At 41.0% G+C, this 25,093-nt stretch overlaps 1 protein-coding gene across 6 annotated transcripts in view; it reads left to right on the top strand.

Moving 5' to 3' along the window:
- The window catches only part of PTPRA (protein tyrosine phosphatase receptor type A), a 170,648-nt gene that overhangs the window by 114,382 nt on the left and 31,173 nt on the right, over positions 1 to 25,093 (top strand). For 5 of the 6 annotated variants that reach the window (XM_072800280.1, XM_072800281.1, XM_072800279.1 and 2 more), the window contains 4 exons: positions 9,728 to 9,812; positions 11,027 to 11,100; positions 11,297 to 11,433; positions 24,594 to 24,684. In XM_072800280.1, the coding sequence (XP_072656381.1) occupies positions 9,728 to 9,812; positions 11,027 to 11,100; positions 11,297 to 11,433; positions 24,594 to 24,684 (387 nt within the window). Of the gene's footprint in view, positions 1 to 9,727; positions 9,813 to 11,026; positions 11,101 to 11,296; positions 11,434 to 20,321; positions 20,416 to 24,593; positions 24,685 to 25,093 lie in introns of all 6 variants that reach the window. The other variant, XM_072800285.1, reaches the window with a different exon arrangement.

The following is a 25,093-nucleotide window of genomic DNA, read 5'->3' as shown; positions in this document are numbered from 1 at the left end:
TGAAGAGTCTGGAGAATAGTGTAACTTTGTGGTTTTGCTTTAGCTTTGTAATACAGACAGGTTAATCTCTATGCTCAATTTCCTCACTGACACAACAGGGTTAATAATGGTATCTATCTTAGGGTTCTTAGGATAAATGAATGATATAATACATGTATGGCACTGTGCTCTGTGTCTGCTATATAAATGCTAAAATATTAACTGTAATCTTTTTTATTAATTTCTAAGTTATCTACCTAGCTGAGTCTCTTCTTGTCATATTGCTTATAGTTGTCAACTCTACTACTATTGGTCATAAACAATACTGTACCGTTCATGCCTCCTGATATTTATTCCATCCATCTATTCATTCAGGACTTGTCCTGATTCCCCCCCCCCATTTCCTCTTTTACCCTGCCTTATTTTTCTTCATAGCACTCATTAATACCTGTGTGATATATTTCTTTACTTACCTTTTATTCTTTCTCCTTTGTTAGAATATAATCTTCTTAAGAGTAAGGAATTTTGGGGATCCCTGTGTGGTGCAGCGGTTTGGCGCCTGCCTTTGGCCCAGGGCGCGATCCTGGAGACGCAGGATCGAATCCCATATCGGGCTCCTGGTGCATGGAGCCTTCTTCTCCCTCTGCCTATGTCTCCGCCTCTCTCTCTCTCTCTCTCTCTGTGTGACTATCATAAATAAATAAATAAAAATTTAAAAAAAAAAAAAAGAGTAAGGAATTTTGATTTATTCACTACTGTACCCTCAAGACCTGCCTGGCACAAAAAAAAAAAAAAAAAGACCTGCCTGGCACAATAAGTCACTCAGTCAATATTTATTGAATGAAAGAATAAATATTGAATGCAGGAATATCTGTGTGTGATCTTGAATCCATACCTTCCAGAAATTTGTAATTTAATGGACATATAATGAATGACTTTAATTTAATGTGATTAATGTTATAGCAGATTAGATATATAGTGTTATGGAAGTACAAGAAATGAGCAATTACCTACAAAAAGTAGTATTTGATCTAGAATTGTGTAAGAGCAGAGGTGGTAATAACATTCTAGATAGGATTCAGTGGACTTTTTCTATCAAGAGCTGCATAATAAAGAATTTCAGTTTTTTGCAATCCTACTACTGTGTTACATTTATTCAGCCCTGCCTTTGTAGTGCAAAAGCGGTCAGGGGCAATATGAATACATACAGCTCTACTCCAATAACATTTTATTTATACAAACTGTCAGTGAGCTGCATTTGGGCTGTAGATTCCCTGTTTTAGACAAAGGGACCTGCCTCATCCTAAAATCTGGACTGAGGTTTTCTACTAGCATGTGAGATTCTGGATGCCAAGGCCAAATCTTTTTTCTTGATATCAAGCATTTTGGAGATGTTTCTTTTAAATCAGTAAGTGTAAGAAGTAGAGAGTAGTAATAGATTTACATTTCATAAGGCATTCCACAAAGTTTCCAAGAGATTGTCACACTACGACTAAGTAGGAGAATAAGGTTTAGAACTCTTAGGTTTATCTGACCCCAAAGCCCCACACTTTGGAAATTGCTTCCTTTTGTCCTCATGCTGAAATGAAAATTTGGCTAGATGAGTAATAACTCCAGGTTCAAAGTTCTTCCTAAGAACTTGGTAGACTGTGGCACCATTGACTTTGGTGGTGGTATTTTAGATGTGCAGTCCTACATAAATCTGATTCTTGTTTCTCTGTAGGGAACCTTTTTTCTTCTGCTGAAAGTTTTTTTTTTTTAATTTTTTTAAATTTTTATTTATTTATGATAGTCACAGAGAGAGAGAGAGAGGCAGAGGGAGAAGCAGGCTCCATGCACCGGGAGCCCGACGTGGGATTCGATCCCGGGTCTCCGGGATCGCGCCCTGGGCCAAAGGCAGGCGCCAAACCGCTGCGCCACCTAGGGATCCCTTCGGCTGAAAGTTTTTAAGAGTGGCTTCTGGTTGGTTGGTTGATTTCGATCCAGAGTTTCAAAAACTTTGTCAGGATGTTTTTAGGTAAAACTAGCTCCTTTTCCAATGTTGTCATTCAAACTTGATGCTCAGTTTGGCCTGCTAACTTAGAAAACTTTATCGTATAATTTCTTTCCCTCCTTCCTTACTGTTTTCTTCTTTGGGAACTCCTAGATCTGTCCCACATGTCTCTTTATTGTCACACTTTTCTTCTCACTCTTACTACTCTGTGTTTTGGGAACGTCCATGATTTGGTCTTTCACGTTACTAATGTGTTTTTCTGTTTCGTCTTTTCTTCTGTTCAGCCTTCCTATTTGAGATTGTTTCTCCCCTAATTGTGTTTTAAGTTTCTAAGAACTTCCTTAATTCCCAAATTACTCCCTTTTTTCCCAATTTTTTTTACTGTGGTAAAAGTCACATAACAAAATTTACTATTTCAACCATCTCTAAGTGTGGTTCACTGGCATTGAGTTTATTGACACTGTTGTGCAGTCATCTCTACCATCCATCTCCATAATTATTTTCATCTTGTAAAGATGAAAAGCTTGAAGCTCCATATCCATTAAACTGTAACTCCCCACTCCTCCCTCCCTGAGGCCCCTAGCAACCACCATTCTACTTTCTGACTGAGTTTCACTACTCTAGGCACTTCATGTAAGTGGACTCATACTGTAGTTGTCTTTGGGTGACTGCCTTATTCACCTCACATGAGTCTTTAAGGTTCATCCATTTTGTATGCATGTTAGAAATTCCTCTCTTTTTAAGGCTGAAAATGTTCCATTGTGTCTGTCTACATTTTGCTTGTCTGTTCATCCACAAATGGACATTTGGTTTGCTTCTGCATTTTGGCTATTATGACTAATGCTGCCATGAACATGGGTGTATAGATATTTCTTTGAGACCCTGCTTTCAGTTTGGGGGTATATACCCAGAAGTGGAATTGCTGGATAATATAGTAATTCTCTTCCATTTTACATTTCCATCAAGAGTGCACAAGGGTTCTAGTTTCTCCACATCCTGGCTAACACCTGTTATTTTCTGAGTTTTTTTGGTAGTAGCAGTCCCTGATAGGTGCAAGATTGCTTCTTACTTTGTAGTGGCTTTTTGCAAGATAGCTTCTTATTTTGTAGTGGCTTTTTGAAAAAAAAATCAGATCAGTGTAGTGTCCTCTTACACAAATTGCAATGTATTTTCTTTTAATTTTTAATTATTTAGTTTTTAAAAAGATTTTATTGAGAAAGAATGCTTGAGCACGAGTTGGAGAGAGGGGCAGAGGGAGAGGGAGAAGCATGCCTCCCCCCTGCGCAGGGAGCCCAACTTGAGGCTTGCTCTCGAGGCTTGATTCCAGGGTTCTGGGTTTGTGACCTGAGCCTGAGGGAGACACTGAACCAACTGAGCCATCTAGGTGCCCTTGCAATATATTTTTAAAGATTTATTCTATTTCTTCTTTTAACGTCTGTTTCCCAGGACTACTATTTGATGTCCTTGGTATTTATGAAGGTCACTTGTAAAGCTGTGGTTGAGGTTGCTCTGGAGCATTGAGTGGATTAGCATGTGCTCATAGTAGGTATCCCCCTTCAAGAGGAGAAACAAGAACATATCCTAACCTAGGGGTTCAGTCATGGTTTAGGAAGTTGGATATAATTATCCTCTAGGTGGAGCTGCCTTCCTTTAATTTTTCCCCTTCTTCATATCTTGTGGCCTACTAGAATTATCTCAGGCCCCACCCTTGTCCTTTCTGTCATCAGGGCTGACCCAGGAAACCCTCTGTGGGCTAGTGTACCTAGCAATCACATGCAATGTAAAGACCCTTTCTAGATGCCAAATCTTTTTTTTTTTTTTTTTTTAAGATTTTATTTGTGAGAGACACACAGAGACAGAGACATAGGCAGAGAGAGAAGCAGGTTCTCCATGGGGAGCCTGATGGTGGGACTTTATCCCAGGATCCTGGGATCACAACCTGAGCCAAAGGCAGTTGCTCAACACAGCCACCCAGGTGCCCCTCTGGATGCCAATTCTAACCAAATTAGAAAAGACCTTTATGAAACAGGGATATTTAAATAGTAATCGTATATTAAATTATATTAAGGAATTAGCGTTGCTTTAGGATAATGTGATTATGTTAAGAATTCTCTCTTAGTGCTACATATTGAAGTAATTATAGTTGAAATTATATGTCTCAGCTTTGCTTTAAAATAATCCAGTAGGGTACCCCAGATGGCTCAGCGGTTTAGCACCGCCTTCAGCCCAGGGCGTGATCCTGGAGACCCGGGATCGAGTCCCACATCCAGCTCCCTGCATGGAGCCTGCTTCTCCCTCTTCCTGTGTCTCTGCCTCTCTCTGTGTGTCTATCATGAATAAATAAATAAAATCTTAAAAAAAAAAAAAATCCAGTAGAGGGAGCCTACTGGGTGCCTTAGTGGTTGAGCTTCTGCCTTTGGCTCTGGGTGTGATCCCAGAGTTCTGGATCAAGTCCCACTTCTCCCTCTGTGTCTGTTCCTCCCCTTCTGCTCATGCTCTCTCACTTTCTCTAAAATAAAGAAATAAGGGGATCCCTGGGTGGCGCAGCGGTTTGGCGCCTGCCTTTGGCCCGGGGCGCGATCCTAGAGACCCGGGATCGAATCCCACATCAGGCTTCCCTGCATGGAGCCTGCTTCTCCCTCTGCCTGTGTCTCTGCCTCTCTGTCTCTCTCTGTGCGACTATCATGAATAAATAAATAAAATATTAAAAAAAAGAAAGAAAGAAAGAAAGAAAATCTTTAAAAATAATAATCAGTGGAGTGGGTATGGACCAGTAGTTCTCAATTCAGGGTGGTTTTCCCCCACCAGACGACATTTAGCAATGTCTACAGATGACTTTGGTCATTACAGTTGAGGTTTTCTATTGGCACCTAGAAGGTAGAGGTGCTAGGGAATGTTGCAAACATTTTACAGTGCACATGACAGTCCCCTACAACAGAGAATTATCTGGTCCAAACTGTCATTAGCCTGAGGTTGAGAAATCCTGGTAGAGATGAAGAAAACTGGCATATAAGTGAAATGGTGAAGTAAAGTGAAAGTACACAAGGATTCATTGTAGTATTCTCTTTACACATATGTGAGTTTGAAAGTTTTGCATAATACAGAGTTTAAAAATATATTTACAACTTATATTGAAAGAAAAAAAAAAGCTAGCAGCACTCTAATCCTGCACCGTGTATGGGGTGCTGTTTTCCCAGCTGAGTTTGGATGGGGCACTATAGCTTGTTACCCAGCCTATGGATGTACTGTCCCTGCATCAACATACCTTTGGTTAAATACTATCTCATGGGCAGCCTGGGTGGCTTAGCGGTTTGGTGCCGCCTGCAGCCCAGAACATGATCCTGGAGACCCGCGATCAAGTCCCATGTCGGGCTCCCTGCATGGAGCCTGCTTCTCCCTCTACCTGTGTCTCTGCCTGCCTCTCTCTCTCTCTCTCTCTCTCTGTCATGAATAAATAAATAAAATCTTAAAAAAAATAAATACTATCTCACTACCCCAAGGCCCACTCTCATCCCCAGGCCTGGTTGACTCTAAGCTTGCGGTATTTCCAGGCCCAGACTGGTTGAACTAGTGCTCACCTTTGAACCGGAGGCTCTGTAGCTCTGATTGATCTCTGCAATAGTCTAATCCCTCTGCATGGTCTTCTATAAATCCCTGGTTTAGGTCTACTAATGACACTCTTTCTTGCCTTCCAGATACACTTTTTTTTTTTAAAAGATTTTATTTATTTATTCATGAGAGACAGAGAGAGAGAGAGACAGAGAGAGAGAGAGAGAGAGAGGCAGAGACCCAGGCAGAGGGAGAAGCAGGCTCCATGCAGGGAGCCCAATGTGGAACTCAATCCTGGGTCTCCAGGATCAGGCCCCGGGCTGAAGGCGGTGCTAAACCGCTGAGCTCCCCGGGCTGCCCCAGATATGCTTTTCATTCATTAGTAGATCTATATTTCCTCTAGCATTTCAACATACTTTTGGGAAGAAAGAAGTAAAATTATGGATTCAGTTCACTATCTTGAGCCAGATGTCTCTAATTACCTTCTTTTAATGCCTGGTGTGCACTCCTTTGTGATTAGCATTTAACAAAGACATATTTAATGATAAATCATTAATCTAGTATTTGTTTAGTGCCAGATGTGTGAGAAATTCTGGGTTTTAGGTATATGGTGAGAAAGAAAGCAGATATGTAATTCTTGACCTTGTGGAATTTATGATATAAAGAGGAACACTTATTAATCAACTGTACTCAAATAAATATATAATTACAAAGTGTGGGAGGTATTATCAAGGGCAATAACAGTGCCTCGTTAGAATAACAAGGAAGATAATAGCTGATACTGACTGCAAGTACATAATGTGTGCTGCTTATTGCGCCAAGAATTTTATATGAATGATCTCATTTAATCTTCAGATAACTTATTTTAGCATTAAGGAAACTAAAATTTAGGATTGTAGTTAGTTTTAGGAAGTTAGGAGAGACCTGTCTGGGAAAAGTAACACTTAAAATGAGAACTGGATGACTAGGAGGTAGCCAAGCAAAGAATGGAGGGAGGCTATGTAAAGCAGAAAGGAGTAACGTATTTGAAGGCCTAAGGAAGGAATGAACTCAGAGTGGTGGCCAAAGTGGAGTGAGTGCAGCATGAGATAGTGGAGGAGATAGGTCAGGAAGATCATTCTCGGCCAGGGTAAGGATATTAGATTTCATTCTAGAACCAAAAGGTTTTGTTTGTTTAGTTTTAAGATTTTATTTATTCATTCATGAGAGACACACACAGAAAGGCAGAGATATAGGCAGGAGAAGCAGGGTCCCTGCAAGGATCCTGATGCAGGACTTGATTCCAGGACCCCAGGATCACAACCTGAGCCAAAGGCAGATGCTCAGCCACTGAGCCACCCAGGTGCCTCTAAAACCAAAAGGTTTTATGTGAGAGGAACATGATCTGGCTCGCTTTCTTAGAGACCACTCTGCCTGCTTTGTGGAGAATGGATTGGCATTGGACAGAGGCTTACTGTGATACAGATAAGAGAGGATAGGGATTGAGACTACAGTGATGGCAACAGAATGGAAAAAGGCGGACAAATTTAAGGCATTGATTTTAGCCCTGAACCACTTGTAACTGGGTTGGATATAGATGATAAGTAAAAGGAGATTGAGGGGGATACCCACATTTCTTACTTGAGCAGCAGGGTGGATGGCAGTCCTTATAACTGAATGGTGAGGGGAAGGCCTTAAACACATGAAGTTTGCATTGCCTGTGAAATTTAAGTGGGATGACACGTAGACTCAGAAGAGAGGTCTGAGCAAGCATTGCAAATGTGGGAATTGCTAGTGTATCATTTGCACTTACAGCCATCTGATCAGATCAGCTAGAGTGCAGAGAAGAGTGCTAGGGATGGAGCCCCGAGGAAGGCAGACTCTTTGAGACTGGTGTTAGAAACAGGGGAAAAAAAAAAAAAGAAGAAGAAGAAGAGGAACAGCTACTGAGGTTAAAATGAGATGGAGCAGCCAACAGATAGAAAATCAGAAGCATGTTTGTTGTGGAAGCCAAGAGATGAAAGCTCTTCAAAAAGGAGTTAGCCAGTTTGCTTATTTTCAGATGAGAGCCACATGCCAAGGTATGTTTGAAAATTGCCATCAACAAAGAAGCATGGTATAATACCTCCTATCTCTTAAAAAAAAAAAAAACAAAAAAAACCTTTCCATTCCACATCTCCCTCCAGTTGCTCTTACTTCTCTCTGCACCTGTTTATAGAAGTCATCACCTCAAATAAAGAGTCTGGTATCTGTCTTCCCTTTCCATCTTTATATCACTGCATTTATGCTTCTTCACCAACTACTCAACGAAGATCACTCTTAAAAAGGTCACCAATAGGGATCCCTGGGTGGTGCAGCGGTTTGGCGCCTGCCTTTGGCCCAGGGCGCGATCCTGGAGACCCGGGATCGAATCCCACATCAGGCTCCCGGTGCATGGAGCCTGCTTCTCCCTCTGCCTGTGTCTCTGCCTCTCTCTCTCTCTCTCTCTCTGTGTGACTATCATAAATAAATAAAAATTAAAAAAAAAAAAAACTTTAAAAAAAAAAAAAGGTCACCAATAGCTGCTGTCTTGCCAAATCCAGTTTCACTTCTCTGTAAAACTCACCTACTTAATCTGTCAGTAGTATCTGATTGAGTTAATTACCCTCTCCTTGAAAAACTTTTTTTGACTTTTTTTTTTGACACCATATTCTGCTGGATTACTTCCTACCTCATGACTGCTGCTTATGAGTCAATTTAGTTAGCTGATCTTTTAAAAGACTGTAAATCCTGTTAAATTTCTGCCCTATTCAGAGCCCTCCAATCACATAGTGCTTCTCATCACATTCAAAATTAAATCTATACTGCTTCCCATGGCCTACAAAGGCCCAAGTCTCCTGGCTCCTGCCTACCTCTCCCATCATGTCCTGTACTAAAACTGGCCTTCGTTCTATTTCTTGAACCTACCAAGCTGCCAAGGGGTATTATGCTTACTATTCCCTGTGCCTAGAAAGTTCTTTGCCCAGATCTTTGCATGGTTTACTTCTTTATGTTATTTGGACCTTTCCTCAGTATAAGCGCTTCAGACCTTCCCACACTACTCTAAAATAACTCCCTCCAACCCATCCGTCTCTAACCCACTACTCTTCTTTTCTTCATAGCACTTGTCCCTAACTGAAATTGTATGTTCACTTGTTTCTGAGTAGTGTGCTGCTGCTTCCCCTAGAATGTAGGCTCACACATCCCTCATCTGCTTGATCACTGCTCTATTCCCAGAGTCTGGAGCAGTGCCTGGCATACAGTTACTGGTCAAAAAGACAAGCCATTGAAGTGACAGTAATGGATGTAATTCAGACCGTATGTGACAAGATTGACCTTTACATGGGAGGGACATGCCCTCCCTTTAAGCAGAAGGGGAAATGGTGAAGATAGTTACAAACTCACATTGGTTGTTTGGTTTATGGTGGGGATATGGGACTGGGGAGGATGAGTTAGCACCTGGTCAGCTGCCATGAGAAAGGAGGCTAAGTATTGGGTGGATAGAAAGCCAGGCTCTGTGGAATGAAGGGAGGAGTTGTTCTGTCTCCAAGCCAGATATCGCTCTAGTTGGACTGTAAAAGGTGCCTGTGGAAAGAGATAGAACAGAGTACCCAGCATTCTTAGATACATAGTACTTGAGGATCTAACAATATCCCATTGCTTTAATCAGGAGCAGTATTTTCCATGCTAGGAAACCATTTGGGTATACAATAGAGAAACTGTCCTTTTTTCTTCTTCTCCTGTCCTCCTCTAGATGGAGCCCATTGAGGCTGGGACAGAGCACATGGTTGGCCCTGCACACCCAGCTTGCCATTAGGATTGATGTGTTCATACTTTCAAATATATGAGTAATTTTTGTGTACTAAGCACTGTTTCAAGCTCTATAGCAATGAAGGAAACAAAGTCTCTGCCTTCAGAGGGCTTTTATTCTAATGCAGGGAGACAGAGAGTAAACAATTATACAAGTTAGAGATGGATGGGTGTATCACCCTAGGTCCTCATCCTATCCTTTCCCTTGCCTTCTACCTACAGTGGTCCTCGGGTGGCCATGGGAAATGTTCTGTCTCTCACTCGCTCAAGTTGTCCATACCCTGCCATCTACAGAAGCATTGCATGAGCCCTTCTTTCTTATCTGGTTGTTTCCCTCAGCATCTGACTTGACCCTTCCATTGCACACAATGGTAATGATGTGTTTTCTCTCGATTTCAGATGAGACGCCAATTATTGCAGTGATGGTGGCTCTGTCCTCTCTGCTAGTGATCGTGTTTATTATCATAGTTCTGTACATGTTAAGGTGAGCATGCTAAATGCTAAGGTGAGAATGCTAAAGCTTCTGCATTCTTGTGGACTCTTTTTCAATACCCCAGGGTCTCAGTGAGCCCACACGGTTCAGAAGATAGTAGGATAAGGACAGTGAATGGAATAGAGGGGAATGGTTTATGATACTAAGCTTAAAATTCTACATATAAATGGTTTAAAAGCTCCACATAGTTTTCCTCAAGACCCAGCCTTACCCTTTGCTTCCATCTGCCCAAATCCAGTTCCCCAACTCTAGTTTGACCTAAAGCCCAGGATGGTGGTTTGAGGTTGAGGGAAGAGCTGTATAGTTTGTGTTATTACTGATAGGTGATTTAAGATCCTCAAATCAAGCTCTATTGAAGCACCCCTAAAGGTACCCAGCTGGAGAGGATGTGATAAATAGAAACCTACTCTATTTCTACTTGGGAGGTTTGGGACAAACCTAGGATTTAGGATCCCTGGCCATGGTGTGCTAAACTGAACCGTGTGAATTATAGAGTTCCCCTTTCTGACTTTCTTCAGGGTCCTCTAGATCTTAGTACTCAAACAGGGAGAAAAAACAAGGAAGGGGAACCCAGGGGAAAGAAAAAGGAGATGCATTTTTCCTCTTTCTGCTGAAGTTACTGCCCTGGCTAATTGGGATTAACTCCACCCTTATCTTTGGCTAAAGTTGCTCTGCTCCCTCCGTTCTTTTGCAGGGATAAAGAGGTGGGAACCTTATACAGCCCTACAATCTGTCACGTGTCTCTACCATTCTTCAGGAGACTTGTAGCCAGACCTGTGCCCACCCAGTCTGAAGCTCTGGGCTTCTCCCTGATTGCACAGGGGAAATACCAGGATTTTAGTTTGATAGGGATATTCTTATCTCCTCTCCACTGTATTCTACCCACTTACCCCTCTCTACCTGGTTTGGCCGTCCTCTCCAGTGGGTCCTGGAATTAGAGGCATACAGAGGAGCCAGACAAGCCAGAATATACTATATGACACCTGGGTTGGATTCTAGCGTGCTGAGGATGAGCAGGAACATCCAGAGGCACTCGGCCACCATGGAATGGAATTGCCTCAGCATGTACAGGGCTTGTCTCTAAAAGAACATGTTTATTTGGTAAAGGAGATTTAGGAAGCTGAATTGATACATGGAAATATAACCAGTGGTTGGTCTCTCTTAACTCTGTGCTTACTTTTTCACTGTGAACATTTTCTCATTAGGTTTAAGAAATACAAGCAAGCTGGAAGCCATTCCAATTCTTTCCGTTTATCCAATGGCCGCACTGAGGATGTGGGTAAGGCCCCCCTTAATAACCTGGGGGACCTTCATGGAGAAGAAAATCAAGAAATTAGGGGTGTTCTCATTCTAAAAGGGGTGGGGGGAAGACTTTTGAAGAAAGAGTCCTAGTTCTTGGAGGCCTGATGCATGAGATAGAATCCCCAGTTTGATCTCCAGAGCACCTGACCAACCTCCCTCCTTATATACTGCAGAACCCCAGAGCGTGCCACTTCTGGCCAGGTCCCCAAGCACCAACAGGAAGTATCCACCCCTGCCCGTGGACAAGCTGGAAGAGGAGATTAACCGGAGAATGGCTGATGACAATAAGCTCTTCAGAGAGGAATTCAACGTGAGTTCTTTGCTGAGGCTGGTGTGTCAGCAGGGAGGAAGGCAGACTGAAGGTCAGCCCTTTTGAGTCATGGGGTAGAAAACAAGTTTCTAATGGGTTAAGAGGTGAGAAATTTTCTACCAGGTTCATTTGACTCCTTTCCTGTGTGATCATAGACAGGAAATGAAATAAGATTTCTCACCTCTCTCATCTACCCATTTATCCATTCATCATCGTATCTGTTACTTTGTTGAATAAATACTTATCAAGCATCTGATATGTGCTAGGTGCCAGGGATTTGCTGGGAAGCAAAAACAGATCCAGTCCCTACACTCCGGGAACTCAACTGGTGGTCTGGTAGGGAAATCCCCATAAACAAGACCAGAAATAACTATTTAAATTCAGACAGCATTATAGGACATGAAAGACTGGTGCATAGTAGTAGGAGGTGGCCTTTTAGAGTCTGGAGCAGGGGTCCCATCATGTCTTAAATAATAGACAGTAGGAGTAAATCAGTATAAAAATGAGGATCATGGAAGATCACCAGGCAGAGGCCTCATGTGGGATATAGTTGTATTTTTTTGCATAACTACCTTAAGGAAGCTGAACATGTTTGTGGATCTACCAGTTTTGATCCCAGTTCAGAACTTCCTTGAAGAAATTATGTTTTAATTGAGACCTAATCTTAGGCAAGGGCATTGGAAAAGGAGAGCGGGGAATGTTCCAGGCACTAGAAATAGCAGGAGCCAAACATCAGTATTGAGGGTGGGTAAGAGAAGGGCACATTCAAAAAAGAAAGAAGGGCTATGTGTGGCTTAAGGGCAGAGGCTTGTGGAGGCAATGAGAGAAGAAACTGGAAGATGAGGCTAGACTGTATATGTGGATTATCATGAGAGAGGTGTAAAGTCATGGATCAAACAGACCTTATAAAAAGATCTCTGGCTGCTAAATAGAAAAGCTTCCATGGGGAGACCAGAATAGATGCAGGGAGTACAGTTAGGGGCTGCAACAGTGTTTAAGAGCGGAGGTGCTGATGGCGTGAGGTGGTACTGATGGGAGAAGGGGGTGGACATGGAGTAGTTAGTTGTTCCAGGTCTAGCTAGCTCACCAGCTTGGGCGTGAGCTGACTCCGTCTCCTTTACATCTCCCGCTCAGTTGCACATCAGCTTGGCCTCTTAGGCTGACTCCCATCCTGTTGCCAAAACTTCCCCAGTTCTGAGTGCCATGTGGAGGTATAACAAGGTCCAACAGGGAAAGGATGACTGTTTCTTCCTGTGTGTCTCTTTTTATCAGCAAGGAAAACTTTCCCAGGAGCTTCTGAAGACTTCCTGTTGCATGCTCCTTAAGTCAGTCACAAGCAAGGAAGAAATAGGCTTACTGCAGCTGATTCAGATAATGCAGATGATTCCTGTGGCATGTAGGGGAGAGGCAGACGACCCCACAGAATGAGAGCCATACTAGCAAGGAGGAAAGGAGGGATAGTTATTGGGTAGGTGAGTCACCACTCTTTCCTGTCACCGAAGGACTTAGGGGAGTGGAGAGTGATGTGGTCTTTGCATTCAGAGAAAATCACTAACAGAGTGGAGAATGGATAGGAAGGAGGCAAAAGTTCAAATAGGAGACCGTTTACTAGACAGGAGTTAATGGGATAACTTGGACTCATTTTTTGGCTGTTAAAAACATGGCACCTTTTAATGCTCATTATTGATTGAGAACATTCACTTCATCCCCCAAGATAACATCCTAGCCTTAGCACCAGAGCAAGATCTCCCCAGTAGACACTCTACTGTTTCATCATCTAAAATGCCCACTGCTTCTGCATAATAGAGTATGTGACCCTGTGACCAAACTTCTTTGTCTGTGAAGTGAGCTTTTTATTTGGAAAATCTTGCCAGAGGTGAGGCAGTCTGGTAAATTCCTGCATGCAGGTGGTGTTCCTAGAGGCATAGTAGGCAAATTGAGACAAATATTGTGGTCAGAGTCCATTGCCATGCTACCATGGCCACTATATTCATGGGCTCATTGGGCCAGCACTGGGGTAGCTAATGAAAGAGCTGAGCAACATCTCCTGGGTTTTTAACAGTACTGTCTGCTGAGTATACACATGGAGTATGATTATTTCCTGTCTTTCTTGTTCCAGTTATCTACCACCCAGGGATTGGTTTAGATTCTGACCTCCAGTGAGGTAGTGTGATACCTTGCTTGAAGTTCTGTTTCCTGGAAGGATTTCTCTTTTATACTCCTTCAGAGTCATCCCTTAAGTAGATTATCCCATAGCAGTCCACTTCCAGAGTGGGCCAGTCTGTCTCACAGAACCATTTGTGCACTAGGCTGGACTTTTTTTGTTCATTAACTGTTGATATCCTTGGGAAATCACTTGTGTCTGTTGAAGGAGTGGCTATATGGCAAGTGTTATGGACACATCGCTTCCATCTGGTAGTGGAATTCTGTTGGACATGTCCAGATTTATGGCCAATGGAATTCTGTAATACTTAGTTGTTGATGGGCAGCTGAAGCCATTTGGATATCTAGTAACCTGTGGTCAGGCATATAGTCTCTACCAGAGCATAGTGCTAAGCTAGGAACATGATCTTGCTGATAGGATTATGGTTTTGTCCCCAAATCCTAAAGTTTTTCATATGATTTTCCTGCTCAGCCTTAAGCACAGACACTTAGGGCCTGAGAAGATCAATCAGAACCTATTTCTCTGTGGTGTAGGTTAACTGGACAGCCTTTATTTTTCACATCACTTAGTAAATGAGTCAGAACAGGACACCAGCATGTGGTATGTGCTGTCTTCAAAATCCAAAAATGGCTTAGCAAGCATGAGTCTTTCCTGAGGGATGGAGGGGAAGGAAGAAGGAGCAGCAATATGTCTTTTACACTGGAGGGGATAGCCTGACATGCCACATGCCTTTGACTTTCAGAAAACTTGGCAGAAGTGGCAGGCCACTGTGTTTTCTATTTTTACGTCCAACCAGTACATCTAACATACATAAATTCCTGCTCTTCAAGTCCTGTCAGCTTGATGTCATCAGCATAGTTGTCAGGGTGAAGTCCTATGAAACAGACAAAATCCTGATGAACCAGATCACATCAGAGAGATGTCAAGATGATTTATTACTGAGGCTGCTCCTGCCACACGGATGGAAACTGCTTCTTGTAGTCTTTGTGCGCCATAAAGGAAAAAAATACAGCCATTAATTAGTAGCCGTATTCCAGGTACCAACGGTTATGTTAATCTATAGAAGAGAGAATGCATCCTGAAAAGCACCTGCCAATTTGCAGCTCCACATGATTCGATTTGTATGTTATAATCCACTGACATCCTTAAACACCGTTGATTTCTTATGCTAGTCTTTTGTAGCTTGCATGTGGGGAGGTGGTAATAGGAAGCATCAGAATGGCTAATACTAGTAGTCACTTAGCACTCCCTAAACTCACACATGTAAATGTATTATTTCATACTGCAACTTGTAATCTTCTGTAGCATTGAGGACCTCTCTAATTCATCTTAGCCTTTTGGTAAAGAGATTACTTCTCCAGCTTGCATTTGCTCTTGCTACTTTAATGGTCCTTCTTATCCATTGGGTTAAGAGACCAGTGTGAGTATTCTGCCGCTTGCCGTAGAGAGCTATTGCAACCATGCATTGGCAAAATAGGTAGTTTCTGATTTAAGTACAGTTTGGGCCAAAACTCCTTCCATCACCTGGCCAGCAGAGGCTCCATTCTAACTAGCATAAGATAGTGGCATTCTGGGTTCCTAGGAATTAGGTAGCCCAAGGCCAGAACCTAGTAGATCACAAAAGGTTTATCTTCTTTAACCAGTGGAGTTACCATGATAAATGGCTATAGATTCTTAAGGGAAGATGAAGAGGAAGTTCATGGTGCATGAGTGTTGATGTTACGTTCTTCCTTACACATGCCTAACATTGAAGGGTTCTGGGTTGTGGACTGACCCACGCTGGGAGTTGGATGTGAAAGGGCCCTTTCTGTAGTTTGGCGGTCTAGTCAGACCTCCTTAATTGATTTGTGCTGGCGGCCTCCCATTTGTATCACTGGGAGCTTCACAGTAACTTAGCCAGAACTAGAGATATCTGAGCCCTGGTGACTATGGCCTCTGAGGCTCCTTCCATCCCACTAAGATCGAGAATCCCATTTTGAAGCCAGTCCCTTCCACCGGCATCTCACTCTGGTAAAGACAGTCAGGAAAGCACTTCTGAAAGATTTCATTGCTTTCCTCACATGTGTGCCCTCTCTGGCAAGGCATGTGTTGTGGATCCCATCAGGGACATAGTGAAGGTGTCAGTAGGAAGATTGAGCCTCTTGGAACCCCTGTAACACTGATATCCCTCCACTTTGTGCCAGGGGCTTTCTGGCTTTCCATCATTATCTGCCTAAATTTAGTATTCAGTCCAGGTTTCCAATGGCCAACCTAGCCTGCCATTTTGTGGCCAGTTTCCTGAGCTGTTACACTACATGCAGAAATTCGGTTAACCATACCATAGCTAGAAATTTGGCCTTGTCTGAAAATGATCCTCTTCCTTCCTTGGTCTAAGATCTCTAATATCTGTATCAATAACTATTCCTATGATTTTTGATGATCCAACTCAATGAATTCCTACGGTTTCTTCTAAGTATTAGCTCTTTGCTTTTCTTTTTATGTGTTTTAACCTCCACATTGTGTTGTGCTTGCATCCTGATTATCCATGAGCGATGAGAGTTGAGTCTTGGGGCAGTTGTCTTCCTCATGAAAGGAATGCGCGGTAGAGAGCATACTAGAGAGTTTTAGAAGTTGGCTTTCTCCAACTCCTCTATTTCAGCACCATTGTTGTTTCACTTAAGGCCCTGGCCTTTCACGTGAGTGGCCCAGGAAACTTGGGAATCCCACTGGCATTAACATTCAGCAGCAGGCAAAATACTGAAATCTTAACATTTGGCTCAGCAAAATACGTGACACAGTCAGGAAGACCCTAAGTTTTTTGCTGTCTTTGGAGATAAGCATTTGATACTAGAGCTTGTCTTTTCCTTATTTCATTATCTATATCTAATATTATCAGAATTACCCTACCTCTTGGTTTCAACATTCCTCATTGTTTGATTGGGATATTCCCTACCTTGTTACCACCAGCTAGAACATAACCCAGGTGACTACAAGTAATAACCTAAGTAACTGTTGTGCGGTTGTTACAGTTGTGAACTAGGAGTGGCTTCCTCTTTTCCCATCCTGAAAACTGGTTGATAGTTCCTTTCCCTTCGGCTGAACCCAGTAACCAGGTTCACATCACCTACATTTCCCCTATCAGTCTCCCAACCACAACCCCTCTCTGATATGAAACTGCTAACTCAGTTAAGGTTTTGTTTAAGAACAATTTGAGGGATCCCTGGGTGGCGCAGCGGTTTGGCGCCTGTCTTTGGCCCAGGGCGCGATCCTGGAGACCCGGGATCGAATCCCACGTCGGGCTCCCGGTGCATGGAGCCTGCTTCTCCATCTGCCTGTGTCTCTGCCTCTCTCTCTCTCTCTCTCTCTCTCTCTCTCTCTGTGACTATCATAAATAAATAAAAATTAAAAAAAAAAAAAAGAACAATTTGAGAAGTCAACTCAAGCTTATTGAGCAAAAAAAAAAAAAAAACACCCTACAACACCCCAAACCATCAATTGGGAAGACTGGGGAAGCTCGACAGAATCGAGAGCCAAGGTGGACTGCCAAACCTTGGGCAGAACAAATCCTATCCTGGTGGCCCTGGGGCCCTCTAGGGAAATCTGGTTGCTTTTTTGGTTTCACAATCCTGGGAATCTGGTTTGGCACAGTGCAGCTCAGATGCGACTGCGCCTGCATCCAGGCCTGGCAGGGAAGGGAAGGAACAATACTTAGGGCAAACATTCCAATTTGTGTCTACTATCAATAATATGCTTATAATCATGAGTTGAGAAGGCCTTTTTAAGCAAAACACAAGATTCAGAAGCCACAGTGGAATAGATTGGAAGGTAATAAATAAAATATGAAATATTCCTATGAAAAATGACACCATAAAAATGTGGCCAGCTGAGAGCCTCAGTGGCTCAGTTGATTAAGTGTGTGCCTTCAGTTCAGGTCATGATCTCAGGGCCCTGGGATCACACCCTGCATCTTGACTCCCTGCTCAGTGGGGAGCCTGCTTCTCCATCTCCCTCTGCCTTTCCCACATACCCCCCCACACACACCCCAAGTCATGGGCACTTGCATGCTTTCTCTTTCTCTCTCTCTCTCTCTCTCTAAAATAAATAAAATCTTTAAAAAGTGGCCAACTGGGAGAAACTGTTTGCCACAGGTAGAGAGTTTTTCATAATACATAAAAAGCTGTTACAAACCTGTGAGGCAAAAGTAAACATTGTAATAGAAAAGTTAATAGCTTACAGAAAAAAAGCAAATGGTCTATAAACATATGAAAAGCTCAACTAAATATAGTAATCAAGGAACTCTAGATTAAAACTAACCATTATTTTGGGCCTGTTAGAGTTGAAAATTTAAGAATATTGATATCAAATATGGGCAAATGTATGGAGGTACAGATATTCTTATGCACAAGTAGGGCAAGTTTAAATCGGTATAGCATTAGAAGGATGATTTGGCAGTATCAACCAAATTTTAAATGTTTACACTATTTGACCTAACTTTTGGGACTCTGACAGAAAACCAAATATGTATTTGTACAAGGTTGTTGATTACAGCATTATTTATAATATCAAAGAAAATAAAATGAGAAGCAAAAATCTGTCAAATAGCAGATTGGCTAAATGATTTCTTGCATCTGTTACAAAATTCTATACTACCATTAAAATAAATGTGTTTCTCTAGGTCTCTAAGTCATTGTTATAGGAGAAAAGACATTGCAGAGACTATACAATGTATAATCCTCCTTTTAAAAAAATATTTTTTTTACATTTCTTTTTTTAAGTAATCTCTACACCTAACGTGGGGCTCAAACTCACAACTCCAAGATCAAGAGTCGCATGCTCCACCAACTGAGCCACCATGTGTCCCCCAAAATACTTTAAAGTCTGGAAGAATACTGTGAGCTATGAGCAGTGGCTTCTCTACAAGGGGGTAGAGGAATAGAGGACATGAGAGACATGATAGGGAACTTTTGACTTTTTACTGAATTATTTGACATCTATTTATTTATTTATTTATTTTAATTTTTTATTTATTTATGATAGTCACACACAGAGAGAGAGAGGCAGAGACATAGGCAGAGGGAGAAGCAGGCTCCATGCACCGGGAGCCTGATGTGGGATTCGATCCCGGGTCTCCAGGATCGCGCCCTGGGCCAAAGGCAGGTGCTAAACCGCTGCGCCACCCAGGGATCCCCTATTTATTTATTTTACTTTTAATAAGCATATTCTTTTCATAGCATGTTAAAAAGCAAAGTTTTTTAATATGGGAAATGAAACTAATGGAGCTCATCTTTAGCATAATATCCACTGTACTTTAATGTTTAATGGATTTATAGCATGTAGAATAAAGAGTTAATGTCCCCAATGTGAGCTGTGCCAGGAGGCTTGTGATCAAAGAATATCACTTAAATGGGAAGTTGTTCTGAAGAAAAATTGGACCATAGAGGTGAACAGCTGAAGGAATAATAAGCATAGGACATGACAGCTGTTTTCAGATATTTAACAGGCTAAAAGGAGAGTGTTTAGCAGTTCTGTGAAGCCCCACGATGGTTGAAAGTTCCAGGCGATGGCCTTCATCCTAGAGTTATAAACTGGAATATTTTTATTGATCAGCTTTTGTCTTAGAAGCATTGAGTTTATCTAAAAGAAACACTTTGAAAAGTCACTTATTGAGGTTCCCTAAAGCATGTTCAAGGTTTAAAAAAAAAAGCAAAATTCAGTTAGTTCGAGAAGAAGGGGATAGGTGACAGAGAAGAGAGGGAAGAGTGGAGACAGTGAGATGGTCCAAATCTATGCATTGCAAGAGTGACACCCTCCCCCCCTGCAAGTCTGTGTCCTTGTAGAGACAGCTTAGTTCTCGGACTTCCAGGTGGAGAAGCATGTGTGTGTAATTTTTTGACAGAACTGTGTGGCATCTGAGAGAGAGGGAGGTAAAATAGCCTCTACGTTGATGAGTTGTCCCTAAATATATGAATCAGAGCCAAAGGCCTATGGGAATCAGCAGGAACTGTGTCAGGGTCTTTGGAATTCAGTAGTCCAGGGAATTGGAAGTTAAGGGTTTCCATGGGACAGAGAAGGCTTCAGCTGACCTCTGGGTTTTCCATCAGTCAGTACAAGGGAAATGTGTATCTGGGTGTTGGGTCCTTCTAAACAGAACTTTCTAAGATGTGATGAAGTGCCTTAAAAGGGAATAGATTCCAGAGTGCTCAGGCACTGATGACTACCAGGTTAGAGTGTTTGCAGGGGGAATTCGGATTTAGAAGAGAATGAAACCCAGCATTGGACTGGAGATCTTAGCACAATGAGGCAAGAAAAGAAAGGTATTAAGGATTAGAGAGGAAGAAATAAAATATACATTTTTTTTTTTTACAGAGGATAATACTGTCCTTGGAGAAATCCAAGTACTCATCAGATAAATTATTAGAATTAATAAGTTACTTTAGCAAGGTTGATAGATTAAAAAAAAAACAGCATAAAAATTAATGCATTTCTATACATGAGCCACAATCAGAAAATCTAATAATAATTTTTAGAAGATGCCATCTAAAATGTAGAGTACTTAGGAATAAATTTAACAAAATATTTGCAAAATCTTTGGAAAGAAAAAATTATAAAAATGTTTGAAGACATTAAAAAGCCCAAACTCATGAAGAGTAAGATCAGTGGATTAGAAGGCTCAGTATTGTAAAGATGTCAATTCTCCCCAAACTGATATATAGATTCAATGCAATTCCAATAAAAATCCCAACAGGTTTTTTGTGGAACTTGACAAGCTGATTCTAAAATTTATATGGAGGAGAAAAGATTCAAGAATAGCCAAGACATTCCTGAAGAAGAAGAACAAGGTGAGGAGACCTGCCTTACCAGATATAAAGAGTTATTATAAAATTAAGACAGTTTTGTATTGGCACTGGGATAGATGGATTGACCATTGGAACAGAATAGCCCTCAGGCCGATTCATGTGTGAGTGGAAACCAATTTATGGCAGAAATGCTGTGGCAGTTTTGGTGGGGGAAAGGATGGTCTTTACAATGAGTAGTGCTGGGACAGTTGGGTAACCCTATGGGAAGAAATGAAATTAAATTCTTGTTTCATACCAAACAAAAAATTGGTCCCAGTTGGTATAGACACTGAAATTTAAAAAACAAAACAGTGAAACATAAAGACAATAATAGAGTGAAATATGCTTATGATCTCACAGCAAAAAAGTATTTAAGATTTAAAATATTGACAAAAGGAAAGATCAATCAACTTGACTCCATAAATAAAATATGATAAAGGAAATGAAATGGCAGGCCACAAACTTAGTAAAATGTATATGTAACACTTGTACTGACAAAGGATGAGTAATATAAAGAATATATAAAGAACTCCCACAAATTAATAAGAAAATAAGCAATCCAGTTGAAAAAAAGGAAACACTTGACTAGGTACTTCACAGAAAGGGGAACCCTGTTTACCAGTAAACAATGATGGTGAATCTCATTAGTAATCAGAAATGTAAATTAAACCTACATTTGATATATTGAAAGTCTGAAAGTAGCAAACGTTGGTGAAGATCCAACTGGAATGCTTTATATTGCTGATGAAAGTATGAATTTGTACAACTATCACAAAAAACCGTTTGACCTTATCTGGAAAGGTTAGATTCTCATACTTGAAGTGATTGTACATGTGCATGAGGAAACACATGCAAATTAGTGTTCAGAGCAGGATTGTTAACTGTAAACAACCCAAATATTCATCAGTAGTAGAATGGATAAATAAATGTTGGTATGGTCTTAAAACAGAGTGCTACAGAGTAGTCGAAGTAAATGAACTTTGGCTACCTAGTAGAATAGCCTGAATGAATCTTCAGAATATAATGTGGCAAGAAAAAAAGTCACACTTGATTACACTTCCAATTTTCTAAAAAAAAAAAAAAAATAGACTGAACAAAGAGTATGTATATTGTTTGAGGATACAAAATGTATGGGATACAAATAAAGTAATGTGATGATAACACAAAATTCTAAGTTTACTTGTGGGAGTTAAAAAAAAAAAAAGATAGGAAGAGGAAGGGCCCAAAGAGAACTTCTAAGTTAAATTGTGTGATGGATATCCTTCTTTTTTTTTTTTTTTTTTTTTATAAATGTAGACTTTGAAAAACAAATTTAAAAAAAAAAAACCTGACATTAAAAAAAAAATGATTTCATACATAGCTTTGTCCCCAGTAAAGGCTTAAGCAAGGGATGAAATGGTCTTTGATGCCACCTAGTGTTCCTAGAGATTTTAACATCTGGTAGCCTTCTGCGTCAAGCTGCTTGCACCTAGCTCTGTGAGCTAGATTTTTCAGAATAGAAAATAAAAGAGTAGGGTTCACTTTGTTTCTATCCCTGCCATAGGCTCTTCAGTCTGACCCTTTGCATGTTACCACCAAGTTCTCTAGGGCAGGCTTCTTTGTTTTCTTTTGCCAAACAGTGGCTCCTGTTTCTTCCTGACTCTCCTTTTAGGGGTCTCAGCCTGGCTGGAGACCCTAGTTTTCCTTCACATTGACTATGGGGAGCTAGGAATGCTGATAGGACTATGAGGTATAGTCATTGTCATAACTGACCCCTGAGGACTATTTTCAAGAGTCTTGCTATCACTACTTCTGCTCTATGTCGTTTTAGACAAGGGTGTACAGGAAAAATAATTCCTCTGGCTTAGTCATGAGAGCTTTAAAAACTTATATGTCTCATCCTGGCCTGTATCAGGGTGGAAACCTGTGGAAATATAGCTTGTCTGGAAGAAGGCAAAGCAAAAGTAAACTGAGAAATTCCAGTCTTAAGTGAGGTCTCTGTTTCATGTGTAAGAGTCCAGCCCAGGAAACTCCCTTTTCCCCTTTATATATTGGCAGCATAGGGTCCAACCAATTGCCTCTCTCAGTAAAATGACATGCAGAACCTGCAGCATTTTAACTCTGAAAAGAAACTCTCCTGAGTAAGTGAAGGCAGATGGACTATGAGACCCTGAGTCCTCTTAGGGTCTTTGACTTTAATTTCTCCTACCGTGATCTTGCTTATTCCCAGGAAGTGTATTTGCTCCCTTCTTAAAGTTTTTGCATCTACCTAGAAAAATAAGTTGCTTTTAGGCTGGCATTTCTTTTATTTAATGATACATTTTTTTTTTTTATTGTCAAAGCTAGAAACCTGAGAGTCATCCTTTATTTCCTTTATCTCTTTCTCTCCCCAGCCCACTTTCCTTTCATACCATATCTGATTCTAACTCTAAAATGTATGTCAGATGCATCTTTCCTTATACCATCATCCTTCTGTTCTCCTATTCTTACTCTCCTCCTGGTCCCTTTCCCACATAGCAGCCAGAGTGGTTCTTTAATATGTAAACTGGATAACAGTTGAAAAATTGTGAATGGTTTCCTCATGCACTTAAAATTCAAAATCCCTGTTCAAGGACCAACATGGAATTGTGTGATCTAACTTTGCTAAGCCCCTCTTGTCCACTTCCTCTTGACATCTCCATACCCACATTGTCTACATAATACCCTCACTGACCTTCCTGTTAGCTCACAAAGTGAGGCCTTCTGCTTCTGGGTCATCACAGATGCTGGTCTGTGCCTAGAATACTGTTTCCACACTCCTTCCTCACAGAGACCTACCCTTAATCTAAATTTGGGTATTTCTTAGGCATTGTGATACTTTCTGTAATAACATTCTATTCTTTCATTGTATTTATTATGGTATGTAATTTATATTTGTTTTATTTGTTTAATGTCTTTCACTCACAAGTTTGTATTGTCCTTGAGAACAAGAACTATGTATATGATTGATTCACCACTATTTGCTTTGTATTTATCCTGGAACCTAATAGGTACCTATCTATATCTGTTGGAAAAAAAAAAAAAAAAAAGAAAGTAATACATGAACCATAATTTACTTAACTGTTCCCCTACTGCTGAATACTAAGGTTGTTTTCAGTTTTGGGTCATTCCAAACAGCAATAAAGAAAAGAATGTGAACAAAGAGATTTTTATTTCTTTAAGCTAGATTCTCAGAAGTGGAGTTGCTAGGTCAGAGTATGGATCTTTTTAAGGCTCATAAAATGTACTTCCAAATCACATGTCAGAAAAGTTGTCTAGGTTGGAAATTTGAACAGTTTCCTTTTGTGCTTTCTTAATTTAAAATATATGGAACACATAAGAAAGCAGTTCAAATAATAAAGCTTAGCTTCCCACTCCTATAAAAACTAGCTTACTGAATGCTTATCCTGTGCTACACATTAGATTATGGTATTTACTCCTTATATGGCAGATATTATTAACCTAGTTTTACAGATGAGGAAATGTGGTCCTAGAAGTTTAACAGATTTTCTCAAGTTGATACAATCCAGAACTATCTCATGTCAAACCATTTATTTTTACCCACACACTTCCCATGCTAGCAAATTTACATTTGCTCCCAAACTGCTACAGATTCAATGTCACCTCGCTCAGATCTCTGCTTCCTAACTGCTGCATCCATGTGAATGTCCTCCATCCACCTGCCCATCCTTGCTTCCTTGCCACATGATACTAGAGGCTGGGTTGTCATTCCCTTCAAGTCTCTAGAAAGGGCCTAACTCAGCTGACCATCCAGACCCCTCCTGTGTGGTTCACTCTGAGATGCTTCTCGTCTTTGCAGGTTGCTTAACATGGGGATAAATGGCCCATCCCTTCAGTTATGTCCCCATTCCTATTTACAGGGGTGGTCCATTTTGATCCAGCATTTAACATGTTCCTAACTACACAGTAATCAAGCTTGCTGCACTTATAGTAACAGGAAGGGCATTCTGCCTCCTGGGGATTCTTGGTGTTAAACTCCAGGAAGCTTGCAGGCTATTTAGAAGAGAGCCTCTCTGTGTTAGGCTCAGGTGTTCACCTGGGCCCATTTTTTTCCCCCCAAGTAAGGGTAGAACTTGCTGTTAGATCAAGGGATGGTGGAGCATTTTGCATGTTTGGTGTTTATCCCTGTTAGTAACTTACTCTAATTTCTCTTAACCTTTCAGGCTCTCCCTGCTTGTCCTATCCAAGCCACCTGTGAAGCTGCTTCCAAGGAGGAAAACAAGGAAAAAAACCGATATGTAAACATCTTGCCTTGTGAGTGTTCATAGAGTTTCGTGGCATATGATCTGAAACTGCATCTCTAGCCAGATTTTTTGAGGGTGGAAAGAATTTTGTGGCTGATCATAGAAAGGTTGGTAATGAGAGTAGGGTCAAGCTTTTGGACTAGAAGAGCCTGTATGATCACCCATAGTAACCCGGGTGCTCATAAAGTTCAATCACGGAGCTTGACCAGGTTTTTTGTGGCAGGCCTAAAGTTTCTATCTAGGTCAAGAGGAGTAGTTTTACTAGGACCACATAGGATATGCATGATTGTTACAGTTTTTTGTGGTACTTAGGGAAAAGAAACCCTAATATAGAGTTGTCTTTGTAACCCCTTCCCAGAGTTAGTCATTGCTAATCAGTTGATTCATAACCTCATAATAGACATTTGTCTAAACCAGTG

Source organism: Canis lupus, chromosome 26, assembly GCF_048164855.1.
Source record: "Canis lupus baileyi chromosome 26, mCanLup2.hap1, whole genome shotgun sequence".
In the NCBI taxonomy this organism is placed as follows: domain Eukaryota; kingdom Metazoa; phylum Chordata; class Mammalia; order Carnivora; family Canidae; genus Canis; species Canis lupus.
Note: the sequence above shows the minus strand (reverse complement) of the source record. Positions and strands in the feature narration are given on the sequence as shown.